Raw genomic sequence first — 21,521 nt, 5'->3', positions numbered from 1 at the left:
TTTTGCTCATATAAACATGGTCATTACATTAGTAAATATCAACATATAATCCAAATTCTTTTATGATATTAGACCAAAGACTAATCGACAACAAAACTAACCGATTACAAGTAATTTCTTTTATGATGTTAGACCATGAATCATAAAGTATGTTTCCTTAATACCAGTAAACCATGAAGCATATTAAAGTATAATAAGCAAAATTTAATTCATCAAATAACTATTATTCTTACATATAGACAAGCGTTGATATATATATATATCATCGTCTAAAATGACTATATATATATATATATATATATATATTTTTTTTTTTTTAGAATTTCGCAATTTTAAAATGAACCATTTATTATGAACTTCATAATTTAAAAACCGTTTACATTAATCATACAAGCAATTACAAGGAGAAGCGATGTAAATAAAATTAAACCGATATTCATCTTAAATTCACTCGGAGTAAATTCTCCATCGAATAAACCATAAATAGAAACACAAATAAAAATGGCACATAAAAACAAAAGTGCGCGAATCATCTTTCTTGAAAAATCGGAGGAGAGCGATTTTGAAATTTTTGAGAGAAGATGAAATGTTTTGGATGATGAAATGAAGTGAAAATGAGTTGTATTTATAGATGAAAATTACTGTTCATGACCGTTGGAGAAAGGGGAAATTTTTGAAAAATTTTCTTTGTGACCGTTGGGGTTAAATCGAGTGCACCAAAAATTAGTCTGAAAATATCGTATTAAACGGTCAATCAAATCTGTAAAATTTCATAAAAGTGAAAAATTATGACAATGAAATATTTATGTTATATGACAACAAATCATGCGACGGCTCAGCCGATCAATGCAGAGTAATAAATAAATTATATGGCGGCTCGGCCGACCAATTAATAATAAACAGAATATAAGGCGGTTCAGCCGACCAATAAATAATAAACAGGATATAAGGCGGCTCGGCCGACCAATAAATAAATTAAATTACTAGTAAATAATATAGGCGGTATTCCGGCCATTATAACATGATATAAATAATAGTAGAGGCGGTATACCGACCATTATAACAGGGTATAAATGATACAAATAAATTTTACCGAATCGCAGAGTGATCGTGCTGATAACGTGTTATGAAATAACTTATAATTTATAGTATCGTGAAATTTAAATAAGAGTAGAATTTAATACCCGTAGGAAGCAAATAACACTAGTATAAGGGAGAGAGTTTATTATAAGGAAGAAGAAGAAGATGTAATGGTTCTTTGATTATAAACTCTTGTTCTTGTTTATGGTGTACAAAAGAGTGAGATGAGTGATGGTATTTATAGTGAACAACAATACATAAAATAACAAAGATAGTGCTTAATTTGGTAAATGAGTGGGTGATCATGGTGTTTGATGAGTAGATGATCATAGTGCTTGAGTTGGTAAAGGAGTGGATGATCATAGTGCTTGAGTTTGGTAAAGAAGTGGATGATCATTTCAATGCTTAATTTGTAACAATCTGAACAATACTCAAACCCTAGTTAAATCAAATACTTAACCATAAACTAATGCGTGTTTCCTATCGCATTCCCGCTTTTATTTCGTCTGCGTTTCAGAGCTTCGCTTTCTTCTGAACTAATCTGGGTAAGCTTTTCCTCTGCAAAAGTCTCTCTTTTTATATCTGGGTTTTGCATTTCGGTCAAGATTGTTGAAGAAAATGTTGTTCATCGTTCCCCTTTCTTACCGATAAAGAAACTTTCTGGGTTTTTACATTATCTCTGGAAAATTTCTTCTCAGTTGACTTCTTTTGGGGTTCAGATTGTTGAGAAATTACTGTAAACCCTTTCGAGATAAGATGGGATCTTATGTTGAGCTCTGTGAAAGAATCTGGATTCAGGGTTTTCAAGTAATTTCTGGAAACTAAAAAAAAAAGGAGTAAGCTTTTGTTTGTGTTTGTGTTTGTTCCAGGTTAAGGTTTTAAAGTCATGGCTGGAACATCGGCTTGCTCAGACAAATCAGGTAAGAACAGCAAAGGCGTGCCTTTGGCTACTGTGAAGGATGAATTCACTTCTTCCTCCAGGGGAAACAGTTGTACGAAGATAGAGTACGAATTCCTCAAGGAGAATCACGAGACTCTGAAGGTAGATTACGAGAGTCTTCAGAAAAGGGTTAAGCTTGCAGAGGAGACATATGAGGTCATGAAGAAGCTGCTTCAGAGCAAAGCTGAGGGACTGGAGGTGACCAATGCCCGCTTGGTGGAGGATTGTGCGAGGGAGAGAAGCGAGAAGGATAAGTATAGGAAAATGGAGAGTGAGAGAAAGGCCAAGATGGATGAGCTGAGGAAGAGAGAAGAGGAGCTTTTGATGGCGACTAGGAAAGGGAAAGAAGATTCGGCGGAACTGGAGAGCAAGTTTGTTGCATTAGCTGAGAGATTTTGCGTGGTTGAAGCAGATTGCTCATACTTGAAGTCGCTCTATGATGCTTCAGGGAACAATAATGCGAACAACGATGCTACAGGTATATGTATGTGTCATAATAGTGTTTTTGACTTGAGCTAGGCAACATCTTTTATCTTAAGAAGTCATTTTTTCTTTGATAGTGATAAGTGAACACAATGATCAATGCAAGAAGCAAGAAATCTTCACTCCGAGAGCTGTCACTAATCATCATTCACCGCCTTCCTCTGCTTCACCATCATCGTCAACTTCATCTTCATCTTCAGATGGCTATGACGTTGTGTTTAAGCTTCCAGCTAATTGGCCCGAGTGGGCAACCCCAAAAGGTCCCGGTGATGATTCCAGCAAGTCTTAGAAGAATGCAGAGAACGCAGATAGAAGTTGCAGACTCTTTAAAGCTAGCTAAGGGAAACTTCTTATTGCATAATTACAATCTCTCTTTTGAGGAACTATTGTTAAATCAGTTTATATTCGTAAGGGACTACAGGTGTTGACGCGTTTTGAAACTAATCAAGAGAAGGCAAAAACGTTTTGGTGTCTAATAGCCAACACTACTTGTCTTAAGTACGGATGAGTTTTCTTTTCTGCTGGAATACGTGAAAACTATTGTAAGCCCATACATCAATACAAATTGCACTTGTTCTATGTAAATCACGTCGAATAATAAGAATCAAAAACTGGGGGATGAATCCCAGTTACAGTAATCGAACCACATAATCATAAATTCCATTTATGAAGAGTTTAGTTCCGGGAACTGCTGGCATTGAGGTTCTGGAATAGCTCGGGAAGATGAGCGTTGGTGAGTTTGGTTCTCTTGCTGATCTCTTGCTTCTTCTTCTTCTGCTTGGGTTTATTCGATACGCCTTGGATCTGCGCAGCAGCTCTCCTCTGGGCAGTGTTCATCACCGGCTTCAAACCAATCTTCTGCAGCTCCTTCTCCACGTCAAGAAGGTCGCTGGGAATGTCTATGTCCCGGAACAGAGACTTGAACTCGTCATCAACCTCAATCTGCCCTTTGAAGTCGTTTGGGTACGCAATGTCCTCTTGTGAATCAGCGTTTGACAGGAACCATATGTGTTTTGAAGCTTTCAGAGCCTGCACAATAAATAATACACAAAGATAATCTTGAAAAAAAATTCATTAATAATAATAACTGTTTTGGTTTCAAGAACCCAAAAGCACCTGTAGATCATCCATGACATTGGGGTAAGCGTCTTTGAGATCAACAGCCGCAATCCCAGCAGGATATTTCTTTATCAGCGAGAGAAGCTGGTTCTTGTCTTTGACATCGTGCTTAGCCTGTGACATGATAAGGATTGTAAGAAACTTTTCAAAAGAGGAAGTAACGAATCAACCTTACTTTGTAAGAGAACCTCCTTCCGTCGTAATAAACTTTGGGATTGTTCCTCAGACTATCAAAGACAGCTTTATTGGAAAGCATATCAACATAACACCTTTCGTTAATCTGCTCCGGTGTAAAGGCTTGTCTTGTCTACAAGAGAAAGAAGACAAATTCAACTCTCCACCTCTATATATGTGAATGCTATACAAAGAAAGTGGAAGAAGCAAGAAACCTCAAAGAGAAGCTCAATGACACGCTTGATTTGAGCACCGACAGGGCCTTTCCTGATGCTGTTGATAAACTGAAGACGCTCAGTGTCGTTGGAGAATTTGACAGGAGGAGTAGGCTTGAGGCTAGGGGCAGCAGGGACAGAGGAGGGCCTGGAAGGACCAGAAGGTGCTCGGGAAGCATTGATGCTGGAGAGTGTAGATTGGCATCTTTCTTGTTGTTTCTTGAATCTGTCTAGCTGTCCCTTTAGATCCATTACCTGATTAGTGTTTACAGACAGAACATTAATCTTGAGTTCAAAAGTGTTTGCAGACAAAACTCTAGGCAAATTTACTTAGGTAGAAGCTATCTGATTTGAATCAAACGAAAAGGGGAATCAAATCATTTGATCAAAACATGATGACTTTAATCAATAAAGTTGAATTGGAGCATGATTGTGGAAACAAAATTAGGATTTGAGAATATGAGAATCAATTTACACGATCGGAATAGTGATAAGATACAAACCTTTGGAGGCGAGAAGAATCAAAGAAGGATTAGAAAACGGAACCAGACAGAGGATGATATGATAGGGAGCTTTGGTTAGTCGAATTTGAGAGAGCGAATGAGGGTGGTCGGTCTCTCTTTCTTGATTTTTATTTACCCCATCAGACGTTTTTTGTTTTTCTTATAACACAATTAAAAAATATATACTTGTATCTTTCCTTTTTTTTTTTCTTCTTCTTCTTTTCTTAAATTTAGTTTAATCTGCCTTAGAAAATTAAATTATCGTATTCGTCCGTTGCTTACTCAAAAAGTCAAATTCATTTTCTGTCCTCTAACGTATCCAAAAAAACACTTTATTTCGAAATTTTCAAAATTCTATATTTAAATTTAAAGATATCGTTCTCCAAAATCAAAACTTCAAACTTAACTTCAAAACTATTTATATTTTATATTATAGTCTTTATATTTGACATAATTACTTTAAATTCATAAAAAATTTACTAGCACATATATAATACAATAATATTAATTAGTAAAATGTTATATAAAAATATAAAATTTAAATAGTAATAACATAAGTAATATTAAAATTTAAGAAAAATACCATAACATTTCACAAAATTATTTCAGTCACGCGTAGATCCTAAAATATACACTAAGTATTTGATAGTGATCGGGAGTTTAATCTAGGAAAGATAAATGATGTAGGCAACAATATCTTTAGAACACAACGATATAATCAGATTCTAGTAGCCGAAAATGGACTTTATTGATGAGTAAGATCGAATACAATGAGTTAAACAAGATCGAATGTTACAAACGAGATCGTTCAAAGAAAGGATCTAAAACTGGATGAAAACAAGGTCGAAGTATGGGTGTAGCTCTCTCTAGGGTTTTCAACGTCTCCCTTTCTTATGCATCGATATCTTCTTATAACGGGCTACTCCCGTGATCTTCGTAACCGTTCCGCGATCTTCGATTCCCTGGATCAATCTTCTTCCTGCTTCGTCGAAGTTGGGCTTCTTTCGTGGTCGCGTGGCCCAAACCATTCGGGCCCAATTACTTAACTGACCAATATTGGGTCCAACATTGTCCCCCAGCCCTTTTGGTTTATTGGGAAACCGAAAGGGTGAGAACTGACATAACCCGACGTCGTCGCGATTCTCGGAAAGTGGGATATTACGTGCATCGGCTTGATTTGACTTGTCGGCCATTTTTTGAATTGGGCGGCTGAGATCGATAGTTTGTGGCCGGTTACAATTAAACACTTCGGGAACCGTTTTTTTCGTGTATATATATTATTCTTACTGAATATATCGTATTCTTCAACACAACGGTTCTACTTTCTCTCTCATTGTCTTCCTGTTTCGAATCTATGGCACCTGAAAAATTCGGTCCTCATATCTCGATGCGAAACATATCGAGGCCATCTATGACCTCTGGGGAGTTGATTATGCCGTCGAAATCGAACTTCCTGACGACGGCGAAACTCCAGAGACTGTGAGGCCGGAGTACTATGGAGCCTATATGTCGCATTTCGAAGACGGAGGCTTGTCCTTTCATGTTCCTTGTTTTCTTCTCGAGGCGCTTGCGGAGCTTGGGATGGCTTTTACCCAGATGGCGCGTAATTTCTTCCGCTACTTCTTGGCTTCGTGGGTCCGAGCTAGGGAGGAAGGTCTCGAGTTTGGCCTCAGTGAGTTAAAGCAACTGTTTGCTATTAAGCGGAACAGTGGCTTCCCTGGCACAATGATTCTCGCTCCTTGAGCCAGCCGTTCTATTATAGACGGCATCCCTAACAGGGATGACCGGTGGAGAGAGAAGTTATTCGTCTTCAAGACTAACCCGGCGTCGGTCGGCGACTTCGACTTCGGAAGGATCCCTAGGGAGTGGTCCGACGATATTGGTAAGTATTTTTTATGAAGTGAATTCTACTTTTTGGTCGTTTTTGGTGTTTTTAACCTTTTCTCCACTTATTTGTAGAGCCCTTCGGTCCCGAACCTATGACTCCCGAGCTTCGTGGACTAATCGCCACTCTGCAGCGAGGTAACCCTCGATGGCTCGCATTTACCGTAGATCGAATTCGAGCTGCTTACGCTCTTCCACCAGGTGAAAACCGTGCTACCCCCATTGGTCTGGCAAATCCTGTTCGACCAGGGAAGGGTCGTCGTAACAAAAGTAATCTGATCTTTATTTCTCTCCTTTTTCGAAAAGACTCGAGCTAGATTGTTTGTGTGTTCCTTAATTCTCCAAAATCTGTTTCGTTCAGGAGCGAGGGAGAATGAGGTGTTACCTGATAGTCCTGACGAGTCCTCTAAGGTCGGGCTCAGAAAGTTCGGCGCGGACCGATTCTTAGATCGAGGTCGCAAGCTCAGTCTCCTGGCCTTATGGCTAGGCCGGTGTCGATCGTCGTTCCCGTTGGTGGGGCCCGAAAGATGCCGAACACTTCAGCCGGTTCTGTCGGTGATCGAGTTGACCCGAGTGCTCGTCTCCCGGACGTGCGGGAGACCTCTTCGTGGAGATTTTCGTACGATAACGAGGTACCGATCCTTGAGAATCCTGAGCGTCTAGCCTTGATCTGGCGTAAGATCAGAGAGAAGGGATGCGAGCTTTCTTCTTTGGGGGACATGCGAGAACGTGACGCTTACGTTCGGATGGCGGTCGCGAATGCTAAGGTAATCTATCCTGCGACTGCTTCTGACGTTTCATTGGATAAAATGATGGCTGCCTGAACTTATTATCGCTTTTCCTTAGGCTATGGAGGCGAGCAATGAATATGCTGCCTTTATGGAGAGGCGACTGGCTGACTTTCCGAGCAAAGAGGAGGTCGGGAGTCATCTTCTCAAAATTCAGCAACTTCGAGGCGAGTTGGAGGCCGTTCGAGTGACGGCGCAGCAGCGTGCAGTCGAGAATGAGGGATTGAAGGGGAAGTTGGTTGCTGCTGAGACGGAGAAGGTCGCTGTTCAGAATGACCTCGACTCGATGAAAGAAAAACATAGGCGGGAGATCGAAGGTCATGACGCGGCAACGCACAAGGAGTGTAATCTTGCTCGTCGATCTCTTGCTCGAGAATATGACGCGGTTCTGGCCGTGGTGAAGGATAAGCTTCAGAAAAAGAAGAAGGAAACGGCTGCGGAGATTCGTTTGCAGGAGGTGCGAGCTCGTATTGAGGCTTTGACCGAGTACAGCGAAGGTGGTTTCGAGCTCGAAGAGGAGTTGCCTACGTATCCTCTTCGAGGGATCAAGCCTATTCGTAGTTTTGTTTCGTTTTTACTAAGCTGTAGATACCACTAGCCTCCCAGCTCGAAGCTTGACCGACTTGGTCGAGTTTCGGGTTTGTACTACTTGTAGTATTTCTTTAAGTTGTAAGCGTTCTAGGGTCTCATTTCGGGGAGGCGAGTTTTGCATTTCTCTAACTCGTAGACTCTGGTTCAGATTTCTTTGGTTACTTTGCATGGGCCTTCCCATCTCGTTCCCAGTTCTCCTGCTTCTAGTTCCTTTGTTCCGTCAAACACTTTTCGAAGGACTAGGTCGCCTATGGAAAAGGCGCGGTTTCTTACATTGGAGTCGTAGTAACGTGATGCGGCTTGTTGGTAATTTTGTACACGTACTGCCGCTTTTTCTCGTCGTTCTTCGATCATATCTAGTTGATCGATCAGTAATTCTTCGTTGAGCTCGATGTCTTCTGGACATATTCTGCGTCGTTGGCTTGGGACCTCGATTTCGGCTGGGATTACTGCCTCAATTCCGTAAGATAGTGAGAATGGAGTTTCTTGGGTTGATGTGTGAGGAGTTGTCTGGTAGGCCTAGAGGACACCGTTCAGTTCTTCGCCCCACCTCTCTTTCTTGAGGTCGAGTCTTTTCTTGAGGTTGTTTATTATGGTTTTATGTGCGGCTTCGGCATGACCGTTGCATTTTGGATATCGGGGGCTTGCGACTTTGATCTTGATTTTCCACTTTTGGCAGAATTCATTGAATATTTTCGAGATGAATTGCGGTCCATTTTTTTGCAAATGAAGCTCGTTACCGTCGCAGAGATGATTTTGTGGTATGCCTCCTCTTCGATCCACTTGGTGAAATAGTCTGTTAATACCAAAAGGAATCATAATTGGCCCGGTCCCAAAGATATCAGCGGACCTACTATATCTGTGGACCATTTCATGAAAGGGTATGGTGATTATATCGTAGATTATTTTTGTGTCGGTTGATGTATCATCGGTGCGTGTCGTTGGCATTTGTTGCATTTTAGTGCGAACTACTCGCTGTCGTCGGCCATCGTTGGCCAAAAATAGCCTAGTTTTTTTATCCTAATTACTAAAGATCGTCTGCCGGAGTGGCTCCCACACGACCCTATGTGGGTCTGTTTCAAGATTGTGAACGCGTCTTTGGGCGATACACCTAGCAAATAGGGCTCGTTCAGGCTACGTTTGTATAGTTTTTCTTCCATAATACAATAACGTGAGCTTCGGGCTTTTATTTTTCGGGTTTCCCATCTCTCTCCAGGGAGCTCACCATCTTTTATGTAGTTAAATATTGGGGTTCTCCAGTCCGGTCTGGTCTCGAGTTCCTTTCAGAAGGTTTCGTGCGCTTCGTTGTTAGTTTCATGAATGCCTTCTTCGGGGATGGTTGATATGGTCGCTGTCCTCCTAGTCCTGACGGGTGGCTCGCTAGGGGATGTTTGATCTTTGAGCTCGTAATCGGTTTTGTCGTCAAGATTTTGGGTTGCTCTCTGGGCTTTGCTTCGTGTTACAATCGCGCCGATGCGAGGAGGATTATCCCCTTGGAGGTCGGTTCCCTTGCATGAGAGATCTATTATGGGCTTCTCTATTCCTTCTACTGGTATTACCCTTCTTATTGCTAGGTTGGAAGTTGAAGCTAACGCGGCTAGAGCGTCGGCCGACATGTTATCTCCCCTTGGGATTTTCGTGAGCTCGAATTTGTCGAACTGCTGAGTGATCTCTCGTAGAATTGCAAGGTATGCTTCCATTCTTTTGTTTTTTGCTTCATATTCTCCATAGAATTGGCTCGTGACTAATTGTGAGTCGCTGAAGGCGCTAATTTCCTGGGCGCCGATGCTTCGAGCGAGCCGTATCCGGCGATCAGGGATTCGTATTCGGCTTCATTGTTTGATGCGCTGAATCCCAGAGGAAATGATTGTTTAATCATTTCTCCTGTCGGGGACTCCAGTTGTATTACGATTCCGGATCCTTGTTTTGACGAGGCTCCATCGACATGTAGTTTCCATTTTTTGGTATTCAATCCTGCGTTATCCTCCTTAGGGACGAGTTCGATGACCAAATCCGCTAGCACCTGCGCTTCGAGCTCTTTTGTGGTTTGTACTCGATGTCTTATTCGCTGCGCTCTATTGCTTATTTTGCCAGCCTTCCAGATTGGCTTGGACTGTGGAGTACTGTTCGTAGAGGTTGCGATGTCATGACCATGATCGAATGCGACTGGAAGTAGGGTCTTAATTTTTGAACGGCGGTTACCACTGCTAGTGCTAGCTTTTCCATTACGGGGTATCTAGTTTCGTCATCGTAAGTTTTGGTGGTTAGTGGCACGATACCGAGTGACCGGACCGACTTTCCTTCGATACTATTGAGGGGAGTCATTTCGTGATCGATTACTTGGGTCGGTTGGCTAATCGATCGCAGTGTGTTTTGTGAAACGACGTTGACGGTGCTTCCGGTGTTGACGAGAATCTTCGAGAAGATGGTGCTTGCAAGCTCTAACGTGATGACTAGGGCATCGTCGTGGGGCATGTCAAGCTTAGCGATTTCGTTTTCGTGGAAATTTATAGTCTCGACTTCGCGTATTATCTCTTCAGAAGGTGCGACGCCCGGCTCGTTAGTTGCTTGTCACGAGGTATCGGATCTTTTGTCACTGGAGAGACAATCTTGTCTTTGGAGAGAGATGCTTTGATCCTTCGTGTCGTGGACGATTTTCGACGACTTCGGTTTTCCCGATCTAGAGAGGTCGAGACTGATCGATTCGACGCAGCCAGATCATGCGTGATTAGGATCCATAGTCGCGCTTAGGAAACTTAGATCGGTTTATTAGCAAAGATGTTTTTCGTTTATCTTCCCCACAGTCGGCGCCAAAATGTAGATCCTAAAATCTACACTAAGTATTTGATATTGATCGGAAGTTTAATCTAGGGAAGATAAATGATGTAGGCAACGATATAATCAGATTCCAGTAGGCGAAAATGGACTTTATTGATGAGTAAGATCGAATACAATTAGTTAAACAAGATCGAATGTTACAATTGAGATCGTTCAAAGAAAGGATCTAAAACTGGATGAAAACAAAGTCGAAGTATGGGTGTAGCTCTCTCTAGGGTTTTCAACGTCTCCCTTTCTTATGCATCAATCTCTTCTTATAACGGGCTGCTCCCGTGATCTTCGCAACTGTTCAGCGATCTTCGATTCCCTGGATCGATCTTCTTCCTTCGTCGAAGTTGGGCTTCTTTCGTGGTCGCGTGGCCCAAACCATTCGTGCCCAATTACTTAACTAACCAATATTGGGTCCAACAATGCATATATGATCTTCTTGTGCATTTTGAAGTAAAAATGTTGGAAACGGGTGATATTAATACTTGTAAATTCATTATATATGAAAAGGAAAGTAAAAGAGAAAAATAAAATATTGTTAAACGACTTAACTTCTATCGATGATATTAATACTCATGAATACATTTAATCTGAAAAATAAAGAATTGTACGAAATAATACATCAAAAACAACCACAACAACCATCTTCGGTTACACAAAATTTATTTGGACAATATTATAGAGATTCCGGATCAAATTTACTTGACTATCAGTGTTGTTGAAATATTTAAATTTGTGTAATATTTATGTTTTCATGTAATTTTTTTTAAAAAAATTGTTAAGTTTCTTTTTTATATTTTTATTGTCTAAATGATTTTTTCAATATTTTAAATCTTATTTTAAAGCTTTATTTAATTTTATGAGTAAAACTTAAATTTATGAAAAATTGAAATATTTTGAGATATAAATTTTTTAAGGATTAAAACGATAAACGAGAAAATATTTTAAAATCATAAATGTGATTTTAATTATTGGGACCAAAATGCAAACAAAAATATGAAACCTGAAATTTGAAGTTTTGAGTAGTGAAACTTCAAATATAGAGTTTCACTCTTCAGAACTTCAAATTTGAAGTTTAAAAAAAAATTAGAGCAAAAAATTTCATATTTGAAGTTAAAGAGTATCTTTTAGAGATACTCTTAAGAAATTATCTCTAAAAGGATTAAAACGATAAACAAGAAAATATTTTAAAATCATAAATGTGATGTGTAATTTTGTAAGACAAAACCGCCGGCGGTGGCGCCGTGAACCACAATCAAGCTCAAAGTCTTTCTCTCTCGAAACTAAAGTCTTTCTCTCTAAACAAAAGTTTCATCTCCCGAGCATCGTAATCCTCCGGCGCGTGGTAGTTGACGGTGCACCGACGGCGGTTTTGTCTCTCTTCCTTCCTCTGTTTTCCTTTTGCCTCACTTTCTCTCCTTCGTCTTCTGTTCGATATGTTAAATCCCTAGCGAGGTCAGCGGATCTTAGATTTAGAGAGCTGGGACACCGGTTTTGTTGTCTTATTAAGGCCGGCTTCTCCGGTGTAGCGACGAGAATTGTGAGACAGGAGAGCGGTTGGGGTCAGCGTTTAGGATCTAGAGGATAGCCGAATCTCATTTTACCTTTGTAGATCTCCTGTGGTCCTCCTCGTCAGGCGGTGCATGATTTGCTCGAGGTGGTTCTTCTCCCCGGATCTCTGTTTATATCGCTTTATCCCGTTGGTTGAAGCTCCGGCGAAGGTTGATGTTTGACCCAAAAACGGTGTTTATGCTGGTGATGTTTGTTGGAATCATACAATAAAGAATCTAAGGATAAGATTAGATTCTTGTGGTTTAGGAGAAATCTTCATAGAATCAAATGAGATAAAGAACATCCAAAAGACTTTATTGATCAAAGATTGCATTACAAGAAGGATTTCTAGTGTAAAGTGAATCAAATAATGTATAAAATCCTTATAGGATGTGTTCTATGTCTAAATCGAAAAGAGAGGATCCTTGCTAAAGAGAAGTGTCTCTTTAGTTATACAAGGAAGAAGCTAGGGCTTCATAGTAAAATGGACATAATTTATTGTCTAATGGGCCTTGAGGGAGGATGTAAATCCACCCCCAACAGTAAGCCTCCCAAGTTCGTAGAGAGAGATGAAATCGATCTCTGCGAATTTTACGAATGGGGTTTATGAGACAATGAACTAGGCACATACCCATGTCGCATATGATTGTCATGAACGGGTCGTCATGGTTAGGTTGCCATAAATGAAGTGTCATAGACGGACCGTCTCGGGTGAGCTGTCATCGACATACTTCTGATTCCGATCAGACTTCCTACTCCGGGATGGTTGCGCGAACGATCTGTGAAGACAGTGTTCTGAACCACCGGAGCAAGTTGCCATGGATGAAGCGTCAATCGACTAACAACCAAGAACAAGTCGCCATAGACATCATCATGAACGTACCTGATACGTCCTGAATTGAAAGATCACTTTAGCTGGGTGTTGGATATTTTCCGGGAAGACAAATGATACTTCTGGAACTGAAATGGAATGAAAAGATCGTCAAGAGATGTGGAAAGGCTCTTGATATACCCACGATCTAAGGCTAACCACCCAAGAAAGAATGAATGTGTTGGCTAACCACCAAACAACACACAAAGATGAATTGGCTGACCAAGCCGGTTCACACCAGTGAATTAGCTAAAGAACTCTCTCTCTCTCACTCAGAGAAGAAACGAAAATAAACTCAAAACATAGACTGATTTTATTCGTAAAAGAGTTTACATATTTATACTATAATGAGTCAAAGAGAGACTTAAGAGTTTTGTAGAAAACTAGAAACTTAGAAAACACAAACAAAGACTAAGACTTTTGACTAGAAATAAGTGTGTTGTTGAATGCCCCTTGATATGACCACGACTTTGACTCCTTTTGTTGATATTTCTTGATGCAAATGGGCAGAAGACCATCACCAAAGGCCTGGTCGAATTTGGTGTAAAACCAACCCAAATTGAATTTCTTATGAATTTTTCCGTGGGCTGAAAAAGGCTCATTTCGCCCAGCAACTAAACCAACTTCTTCTACAGTGTCACTTAGCTCATTCAGCTCCAAGCTAGCGTCACTTATCTCACTCGGCTCATCCAACTCAGATATGTAAGTGTCACTTTGATTCAGCTCGACTAGCTCGCCCAAATAAGTGTCACTTCGTCCAGCTCTTCCAAAGTTAGCTTCTGGCTCGACCATGGTTGCTTCATCCGATGGGGAAACCTTGGTTGGGTCGAGTTGTGCACCATCCTGGCATGGGACTACGGTCCAGAGCGCATCATTCCCTCCCTCCTCAAAAAGATTTGTCCGCAAATCTAGAACATTAAAAGGAATAGGGTTATAAGCAAATGAATCATAATCGGAACATTGCTCACCTTGAGTTTGATCCGGTTTTTGAATGGAAGAAGATCTTTCTTGGTTTGCTTGATGACCACAGTTTTGTTCTTCATCTGACCCTTTCTGTATTGACACAAAGCTTCCAAGACCAAGGTCATATGCGCCAATATCATTCAAAGGACCAGAAAATTCTTTCTTGTTCAAAACTTTTTAGAATCCTTTTCAAACGGAAAAATCAATTCAGAACTACCTGCCATCGGCTCATGTGCATGGTCATCGAAAGTTGGCAATAAGTCTGAAAAACCTTCCTTGTCCGGCTTGGTTTCAACATTTTCACTCCAAAGTAACCAACGGTTTCTTGTTTTGGCACTTGTTAGCATAATGACCGATCCTATGGCATTTGAAGATTCTGGTAGAATGAGCTTTGCTTGTGGATTTCACAGCTTTGCTTCTATCAAAAGAAAACACATTTAGTTTTCAAACCGGAATTTGAAAGAGAAGAAAACTTACATTGTTTTTTTGGTGCAGAAGAAGTGTTGGTGTTTCCCTTCTTTTTGAGTTGTCGGATAGCATGAATTGCCTTATGCAACATATTCTCCAAGCTGACATAAGTCTGAAGCTCATTCTGATCAAACACATCACGGTTGCTTCTCTTGGCTTGGGTGAAGGGACGATCACCACTTCTGACCCACTTCTCATCATCATCGAACCTGTTTTGTCCCTTCCTTTGGTTTCTTTGTTCTTCACAAAATCAAACCCACTAGAAGCAAACTGTTTCTTATTTCCAAAAATCATTTGCTCTTTTTCTAACACGGTTTTAAAAGGAAAGTAAACGTCTTGTTGTAGTTTTGATTTCTTGAGAAGCCCAAACATCCTGAAAACACTTAACAAAAGATTTAGCAAATAAAAATCCTCACACTCTCAAACTGTTTAGCTCACGATTTTTAGGTGATCACTCAAAGTTCTTTCCACTAGTTCAAAGGATGATAGGCAGTCAAAATTCAGCAATGAAAAACCCAAAACAAACTTTTGTGAGAAAAAGAAAAGAGAAAGAAATATGAAGAGATTTTTGATATGGATCCGCCTTAACTATCCTAAGGCTGGGTTTCTCTTCAGCCAGCAGGGTTTCTCTTCAACCACTCCCCCTGGATTTCTCTTCAGAAGTGAAGCCAAAAACTTTTTTTTTATCAATATATTTTTGTTTTAATAATAGGCGATCACAAGGGAGTAAAGAAACATCTCGGATCCAAGAAATAAGAAAAGAAAAACGTGGAGAGATGAGAAGATAAAGGATGAAAGAAAACAAGCCAGCCAAAGTGGGTCTGATACCACTTGATACGCCCTAAATCGGGAAGATCACTTTAGCTGGGTGTTGGATATGATCCGAGAAGGCAAATGACACTTCTGGAACTGAAATGGAATGAATGGATCGTCAAAAGATGCGGAAAGACTCTTGATATACCCACGATCTAAGGCTAACCACCCAAGAAAGAATGAATGTGTTGGCTAACCACCAAACAACACACAAAGATGAATTGGCTGACCACCAAATCGACAAGTCGGTTCACACCAATGAACTAGCTAAAGAACTCTCTCTCTCTCTCACTCAGAGAAGAAACGAAAATAAACTCAAAACATAGACTGATTTTGTTCATAGAAGAGTTTACATATATATACTATAATGAGTCAAAGAGATACTTAAGAGTTTTGTAGAAAACTAGAAACCTAGAAAACACAAACAAAGACTATGACTTTTGACTAGAAATAAGTGTGTTGTTGAATGCCCCTTGATATGACCACGACTTTGACTTCTTTTGTTGATATTTCTTGATGCAAATGGGCAGAAGACCATCACCAGTCGAATTTGGTGTAAAACCGACCCAAATTGAGTTTCTTATGAATTTTTCCATGGGCTGAAAAATGCCCATTTCGCCCAACAACTAAACCAGCTCCTTCTTCAGTGTCACTTAGCTCATTCAGCTCTAAGCTAGTGTCACTTAGCTCACTCAGCTCACTCAGCTCATCCAGCTCAGATATGTAAGTGTCACTTTGATTCAGCTCGACCAGCTCGCCCAAATAAGTGTCACTTCGTCCAGCTCGTCCAAAGTTAGCTTCTGGCTCGACCATGGTTGCTTCATCCGATGGGGAAACCTTGGTTGGGTTGAGTTGTGCCCCATCCTTGTCTGGGTCTACGATCCAAGGTGCATCAGTACCACCATGGACGAACCGTCACAATCGAATCATCACGGTGGACATGTCTTTGCAGTATTGTTGCGATCCATGTGCAGATGGAATGGTGGAGTCGGCACGTCGAGTCATCTTGTTGGTTTGCGCACACTGCCGAGATCGAAACTAGACTGCAGTGACTTCGCTGGTGTGCTGAGACTCGAACGTATGTCTCGTGCCGAGCTTGTTGTATGCTGAGAAATTTGTTGGTGTGTTCCTCAAGCTATGATGTGCTGACGTGATCATGAGTTGCTAACACTTGCTTTGGAGGTTTGCTTCTTATCACACGTTCCAAGTCGTAAGCGCCGAGTTGCGAGGAATTTGAGCTTGAGCAAGCAAAACACAAGACTTTGAATTTGTCTTACAAAGCGTGGCTTGAGGGCTTTGTATTGCTCTCCGTTCTGATTTTTCTTTTTGGCTCAACGACTGTAATTGATTCTGGATAACCAATGGCACAATCATGATCAGATCAAACTAATCAAAAGAAAAAATCCAGCTTTGTCTCAATATTAAGCAAGCGGTGGAGCTCGTTTCTCATAACATGATAACCATTAGTTATTGACATGCATAGGCTACTAACAATAAAGCGGTAACAAGAGTCATTTCATGAAAGCTATATGAGAGTGGGCAGCTTAGAATCATACAATAAGTAAAAGGAGAATATCCTCAACAGAGAAGCATGCCACGTCGTTTAATTAAATCGACCAATAAAAATGTTCCTTTGTGCCAGGCCAGCTCTTCTAAAGCTGCAATTTGCAACTCGAAAATGACCTAAAGTGGGATTCTACGGTTGGGCTCACTTGCTAAGCCCACTAAACAGAAACCCCTAACATCCGATAGCCGTCCAACGAATCTCTCCATCCTCTTCGTCTTCTCCGTTTTCTCTACTTGCGATCTCCATTACTAAGCCTTCTCTGCCATCAATCAATCGTTCTCTTTAATACACACTTCATGTCTTTCGTTTCACCTCCCTATCTATCTCCTTATTTTATAAACTACTTCGTCTTCCAGTCAAAACCGAAGAGCTCCTCTTTTTTCTTTTGTGATCAACTTTCCAGGGTACGACCGAAGAGCTCCTCTCAATAAGCCGAATCCATGGCGATGAACCCAACGGAGAAACATGTCTCCATCTCACCAGGGTTATATGGTTCCGAGCTACGCCTCCGACTGTTACATTTCTTGAAGTGAGGAACAAAATACGAGAACTAAAGGTTGCAAACAGAAAGGAAATTCGAAGCAAACATCAAATAATTAGCAAGAAGAGAGGAACAAATGTATCGACAGCACTGGCGGTGAGTATTCATGGAGGGATTAGTCGTACCAGAGAGATGTGGAACGAAATACTAAAAATAGGTCCAAGTCCAACCAAAAATCAAGGTAAAGCTGTGTGGAATCAAACGAAAGGGTCAATAAACTGTGATATTTATATTAACAGTCGTTGGCTTGGATTACAGGTATATCCAGTGATGTGTTGTTAAGCTTCCAAAACATGACAAAACTCTTATATTTAGGATGTAATCCGACGTTTGTAATTCAAGAATATTGATATCACTTTGTATGTCGAAACTGATAAAGACCATGTGCTAAATCTGCTGCTTTCTGTTCATTTGCATTTTTAGTTCATCCCAATGCCTTTGATTATTGTGTATTTTGGATCAATATATAGAAATTCATATTCGATATCTAGATTCACATTTTAAGTTCCATTTTGGTCAATGTGCTTTCTGAGTTTCTTATAATTGTAAAACAAATCATCGAGCTTTGATTTAAGGAGACTATTGAGTTTATATACCATTTGTGTTAGTTATTTTTGTGTATAATGAGTTTTTAATATATCATCTCTTCTGTTACTTGAAACGTAAAGGTGGTCTTCTTCGTCTTGAAGTTCAGACACTAAGCCAACAGAGTAAAGAAAGGACTGAAGCAAGGTACCAGAAGAGCAGAGCAAGGATTGCAAAAAAAAAAAAAGTCAACGCCTTGCTTCAGTTAAGAGTTTCATACAAATAATAGTTTAGGATCTTTTCTGATTCCATTTTATTCTCTAAAAAGCCACTGCACATGTACATGTAGAAAAGGTAACTCCACAAAATGGTTACTCTAGCTAATAAAACATTGTAATCCATTTGCAGGCTTTCCTCCCAACAATTAGCTGTCGTATACAAGGAGGGCATAAAGCAATTGCATGGCATAACTCATGGGGTCTCAATACCAGATTGGTAATTGTTTAATCTTAGTGTGATTTATTTTGTTTTGGCGTTTTTGGTAATGTTATTTTCTCTAATATCAAAATTGGGTTCATGTAACATAGATTAGAGTTATGTTTATGAATCATGGAGATGACAAAGACTTAGCATTTCCTCCAAAAGTTGCAAATCAAGTAGTTGATCCCAATTTCCTTTAAAGATATTGTCTCGGAAGCATTTTTGATGTGTGTGAAACTATTGAATCCACCTTGCTTGGGACTTGAAACCGTGCTAAAATAGGGTTTTACGACAACTTTTATTGCCATTGGAAGTATTCAGATCGGGGAACTAGAAGGTGTTCCAATGGGAGTTGAAAATGGTCCAAGAGATTTGGCTAAAAATTAGGCCAGCCGTGTCTCATAGTATGTGTGTAGGGTAACAGTTTCTTAAATTCTTGGGAACAGCTGAGATGGATTTCATGAGAGAAGACTTCACTACAAAATCAAGGACTTTCTGGAAAAAGAGAAAGGTCGAAGAAACCACTCAAAGGTAAAACTAGGTGGATTTTGTCGAAGATTTGAGCTAAAGAGAAATTATTTTTTTCTGACTTGAACCAAAAAATCACATTGGAAGAGCTTCTTGACGAGGAAGAAATTATTCAAGAGTGCTAAGGAAGAGCCGACTCATACATTTATATTTGTTCTGATTTTTTTCTCGATACATCATTCACATTTCTTAGAAAAAGTTTCTGACTAGACTTTGGAGTATTGATGTTTTCAGTCTTATGTGATAAATCTCGAGTGTAGAAACTATTGTGGTATGTTGTTGAAGAACCTCAGGATGATGCTACTTTCGATTAATATATAGTTCGTACTTATAGTGTGTATCTGGCAGACTAATTTGTCAAGGTCTCTACTACAATACGTGAAAATGGAGGATCTATGACTACATACTCTTCTTTTTATGGCTGTTGTTTTTCTACAACCTAAACAAATAATTTTCTTTGTCCGACACATTAATAATCTACGTGATCAAGGTTAGTAAAATGTCGAGTTTTTAAAATCACTAATTATTTTTCTTTCTACAGATACTATATTCATTCAATAAAAAAACAGTGAAATGGATATTGGAGAGGAACATACAAAATAGATAAAGGTCTCTACCATACGTGAAAACGGAGGATCTAGACTACGTACTCCTCTTTTTACGGCTGTTGTCTTTCTACAAGCGGAAGTAAGAAAAAAATTTCTTTTTGTCTGATATATTAATAGTCTACTTGGTGATTTTTGCATCATGTGTAGAAATAGAAGTTTCAATATTTAAAAATAAATTTTTATTAATTTTAAGGTTTATTATTTAATTAAAATTTAATTTTAAATCTTAATTTAACTATATGCAAAAGTAAAAGGTAATATAAATACTTTTTATTAACATTTATATGTAATAATACATATGTTTTTGTTTAAATAATAATAGATATGAATATATTTTAAATTATAATCTTGAAAAGGTTTTTATTTATTACTTTTGGTTAAAATATATTAAATCAAATTCTATAAAATTAAAAGAAAGTTTTGTTAGACATATAATTATTCAAATAAAAAACTAAATAATATTTTTAAATTTGTAGATATTAAAAAGAAACTAATGGTATTGAGATTATAAAATTACAATTTAAAAAAAACTGCATACAATTTTGAATAATTTGTAGTAAAAATTACATAATATATAAAAATTGTTTTTAAAAAATTAAAATTATAATAATATTTTTCTTCCCTTTTTTGAACAGCATTTTTGTTCCTAGTATTGTATTATTTATTGTTATATTAATGATGATTTATGTGTTATTAACATATTTTAAAAAACTTACCAAAAATATAAATCAACATTAAATATAAATATACATGCCACAACTAAATTTAAAGGATGTCATCATAGTTAAAATAATGTGTCAGCATTTTCTTTTCCGAAATCAATATAGTAATGACACATAGCAAATCACTTCTCAAATAATGTTTTGGAGATTTAATATGTAAAATGTGCTATTTAAAGGTTACCGGTTTTCTCAGTAAATCATCCGAAGACTGTCTTCATTTCATCTGGATATTGGAGAAGAAACATACCAAATACTGAAATCGATGTTGCAAAATACTAATATTATCTAGGACATTTTGTTCTAAATTTCTTTCTCGCATGGCAAAGAAAATAATGACATGATTCTTACAACTCACCTCATGACAATTGTATCTTCAATCATTGGATTTCAATTGTTCCTAATTCCACCACTTTCTGAAGAAAGATAAAAACAAATCGATATAGATACTAATTATATAATGAAAATCCAAGGATCAATGCAAAAGAGAACCTAATTTTCAATAGCGTAAGTAAAAATTTATTGTTAGTAGAAAAATGAAAACTCAATTATTCCAAAGTTTAAATTAGTTGCCAATTTAACAGTTGTTTTCATATGAACCTCAATCAAAAATATAAGAATAATAATAAATTTTGAGTTCTAATTCTCTTAAATTTGATTGACAGAAATAATTTAAATTTTTAATATTTATCTGAGGATTTTTATTTTTATAATCAGTACCATCATATATGTATACACTCAAATAAAAATGTCAAAAATATAAATTAAATTAAAAATTTATAATCAGTACCATCATGTATGTATACGCCCGGGAAAAACCCTAGTTGTTTAATAATTTAAACCACAGCTATAATGTCTACCATGACACATGTGTAAATTAAAAGTGATTAATGCATGTGATGATTTAATAAAGGAGCTTATCTTTGGGGGTGAGGAAGAAACAAGCTTATGAGGTTTCGTATCTTGTCTTAGAAGTTATTGTGGTCGTCATTTAAAGACCTCGTTCTTGTCGTAACAACTTCTTTTGTCTTGTGCCCTTACGATGCAGAGATGGCTTGTGACTGACGGCGAAGAGATTGCTTCACCGAAACCCTCCACAAAAAGCTAAACCCATAACATGTCTTCTTTCATCAAAGCCTCTCCCATTACAGGGCACGAGCTTCCTCTAGTGCAATTAACTCATCAATAATCAACTTGCCAAACTCCTAAGCTCCCTCGTCAAGTTAAAGAGACCCGATGTCGTCATCTTCTCGCTCTCTCTCTCTCTCTCTTTTTTTGGAGCTT

At 38.7% G+C, this 21,521-nt stretch overlaps 2 protein-coding genes and 1 long non-coding RNA gene across 5 annotated transcripts; 2 read left to right on the top strand and 1 right to left on the bottom strand.

The window, feature by feature from the left end:
• The first annotated feature begins 1,521 nt into the window (after positions 1–1,521).
• On the top strand, positions 1,522–3,146 carry LOC106327856. Of its 3 annotated transcripts, none has more exons than XM_013766143.1 (3): positions 1,522–1,625; positions 1,950–2,504; positions 2,581–3,146. In XM_013766143.1, exons 2-3 carry the CDS (start codon positions 1,967–1,969, stop codon positions 2,790–2,792), a joined length of 750 nt encoding a protein of 249 aa, XP_013621597.1. In that variant the 5' UTR covers positions 1,522–1,625; positions 1,950–1,966; the 3' UTR covers positions 2,793–3,146. The 3 variants fall into 3 exon arrangements, with proteins under 3 accessions (XP_013621597.1, XP_013621599.1, XP_013621598.1); XM_013766145.1 differs by having other exon boundaries at positions 1,528–1,625; positions 1,950–2,498; XM_013766144.1 differs by lacking the exon at positions 1,522–1,625 and adding an exon at positions 1,637–1,744.
• Positions 3,042–4,668, bottom strand: LOC106327855 (transcription initiation factor IIE subunit beta-like). Its single transcript, XM_013766142.1, has 5 exons — positions 4,515–4,668; positions 4,012–4,266; positions 3,798–3,929; positions 3,620–3,736; positions 3,042–3,532 (listed from the first exon to the last, which is right to left on the bottom strand). Exons 2-5 carry the CDS (start codon positions 4,261–4,263, stop codon positions 3,179–3,181), a joined length of 855 nt encoding a protein of 284 aa, XP_013621596.1. The 5' UTR covers positions 4,264–4,266; positions 4,515–4,668; the 3' UTR covers positions 3,042–3,178.
• A 12,344-nt stretch (positions 4,669–17,012) lies between these two features.
• Positions 17,013–19,267, top strand: LOC106325858. Its single transcript, XR_001267073.1, has 3 exons — positions 17,013–17,558; positions 18,046–18,166; positions 18,311–19,267. It is a non-coding gene; the product is annotated as an uncharacterized LOC106325858 (long non-coding RNA).
• The last annotated feature ends 2,254 nt before the right edge of the window (positions 19,268–21,521 follow it).

This window comes from Brassica oleracea, chromosome C2 (assembly GCF_000695525.1).
Source record: "Brassica oleracea var. oleracea cultivar TO1000 chromosome C2, BOL, whole genome shotgun sequence".
NCBI classification, from domain to species: domain Eukaryota; kingdom Viridiplantae; phylum Streptophyta; class Magnoliopsida; order Brassicales; family Brassicaceae; genus Brassica; species Brassica oleracea.
The sequence above is the reverse complement of the archived record's forward strand: the minus strand, read 5'-3'. Positions and strand labels throughout refer to the sequence as shown.

What these genes read in the sequence shown, in the direction of transcription:
- LOC106327855 (XM_013766142.1), bottom strand. Translation starts at nt 4,263, where the DNA reads ATGGATCTAAAGGGACAGCTAGACAGATTCAAGAAACAACAAGAAAGA. An exon ending in GAAGGAGGTTCTCTTACAAA is followed by an intron (nt 3,737 to 3,797) that starts GTAAGGTTGATT and finishes ATCATGTCACAG; the next exon opens with GCTAAGCACGATGTCAAAGA. An exon ending in ATGTCATGGATGATCTACAG is followed by an intron (nt 3,533 to 3,619) that starts GTGCTTTTGGGT and finishes TTTATTGTGCAG; the next exon opens with GCTCTGAAAGCTTCAAAACA.
- LOC106327856 (XM_013766143.1), top strand. Translation starts at nt 1,967, where the DNA reads ATGGCTGGAACATCGGCTTGCTCAGACAAATCAGGTAAGAACAGCAAA. An exon ending in CAACGATGCTACAGGTATAT is followed by an intron (nt 2,505 to 2,580) that starts GTATGTGTCATA and finishes TTTCTTTGATAG; the next exon opens with TGATAAGTGAACACAATGAT.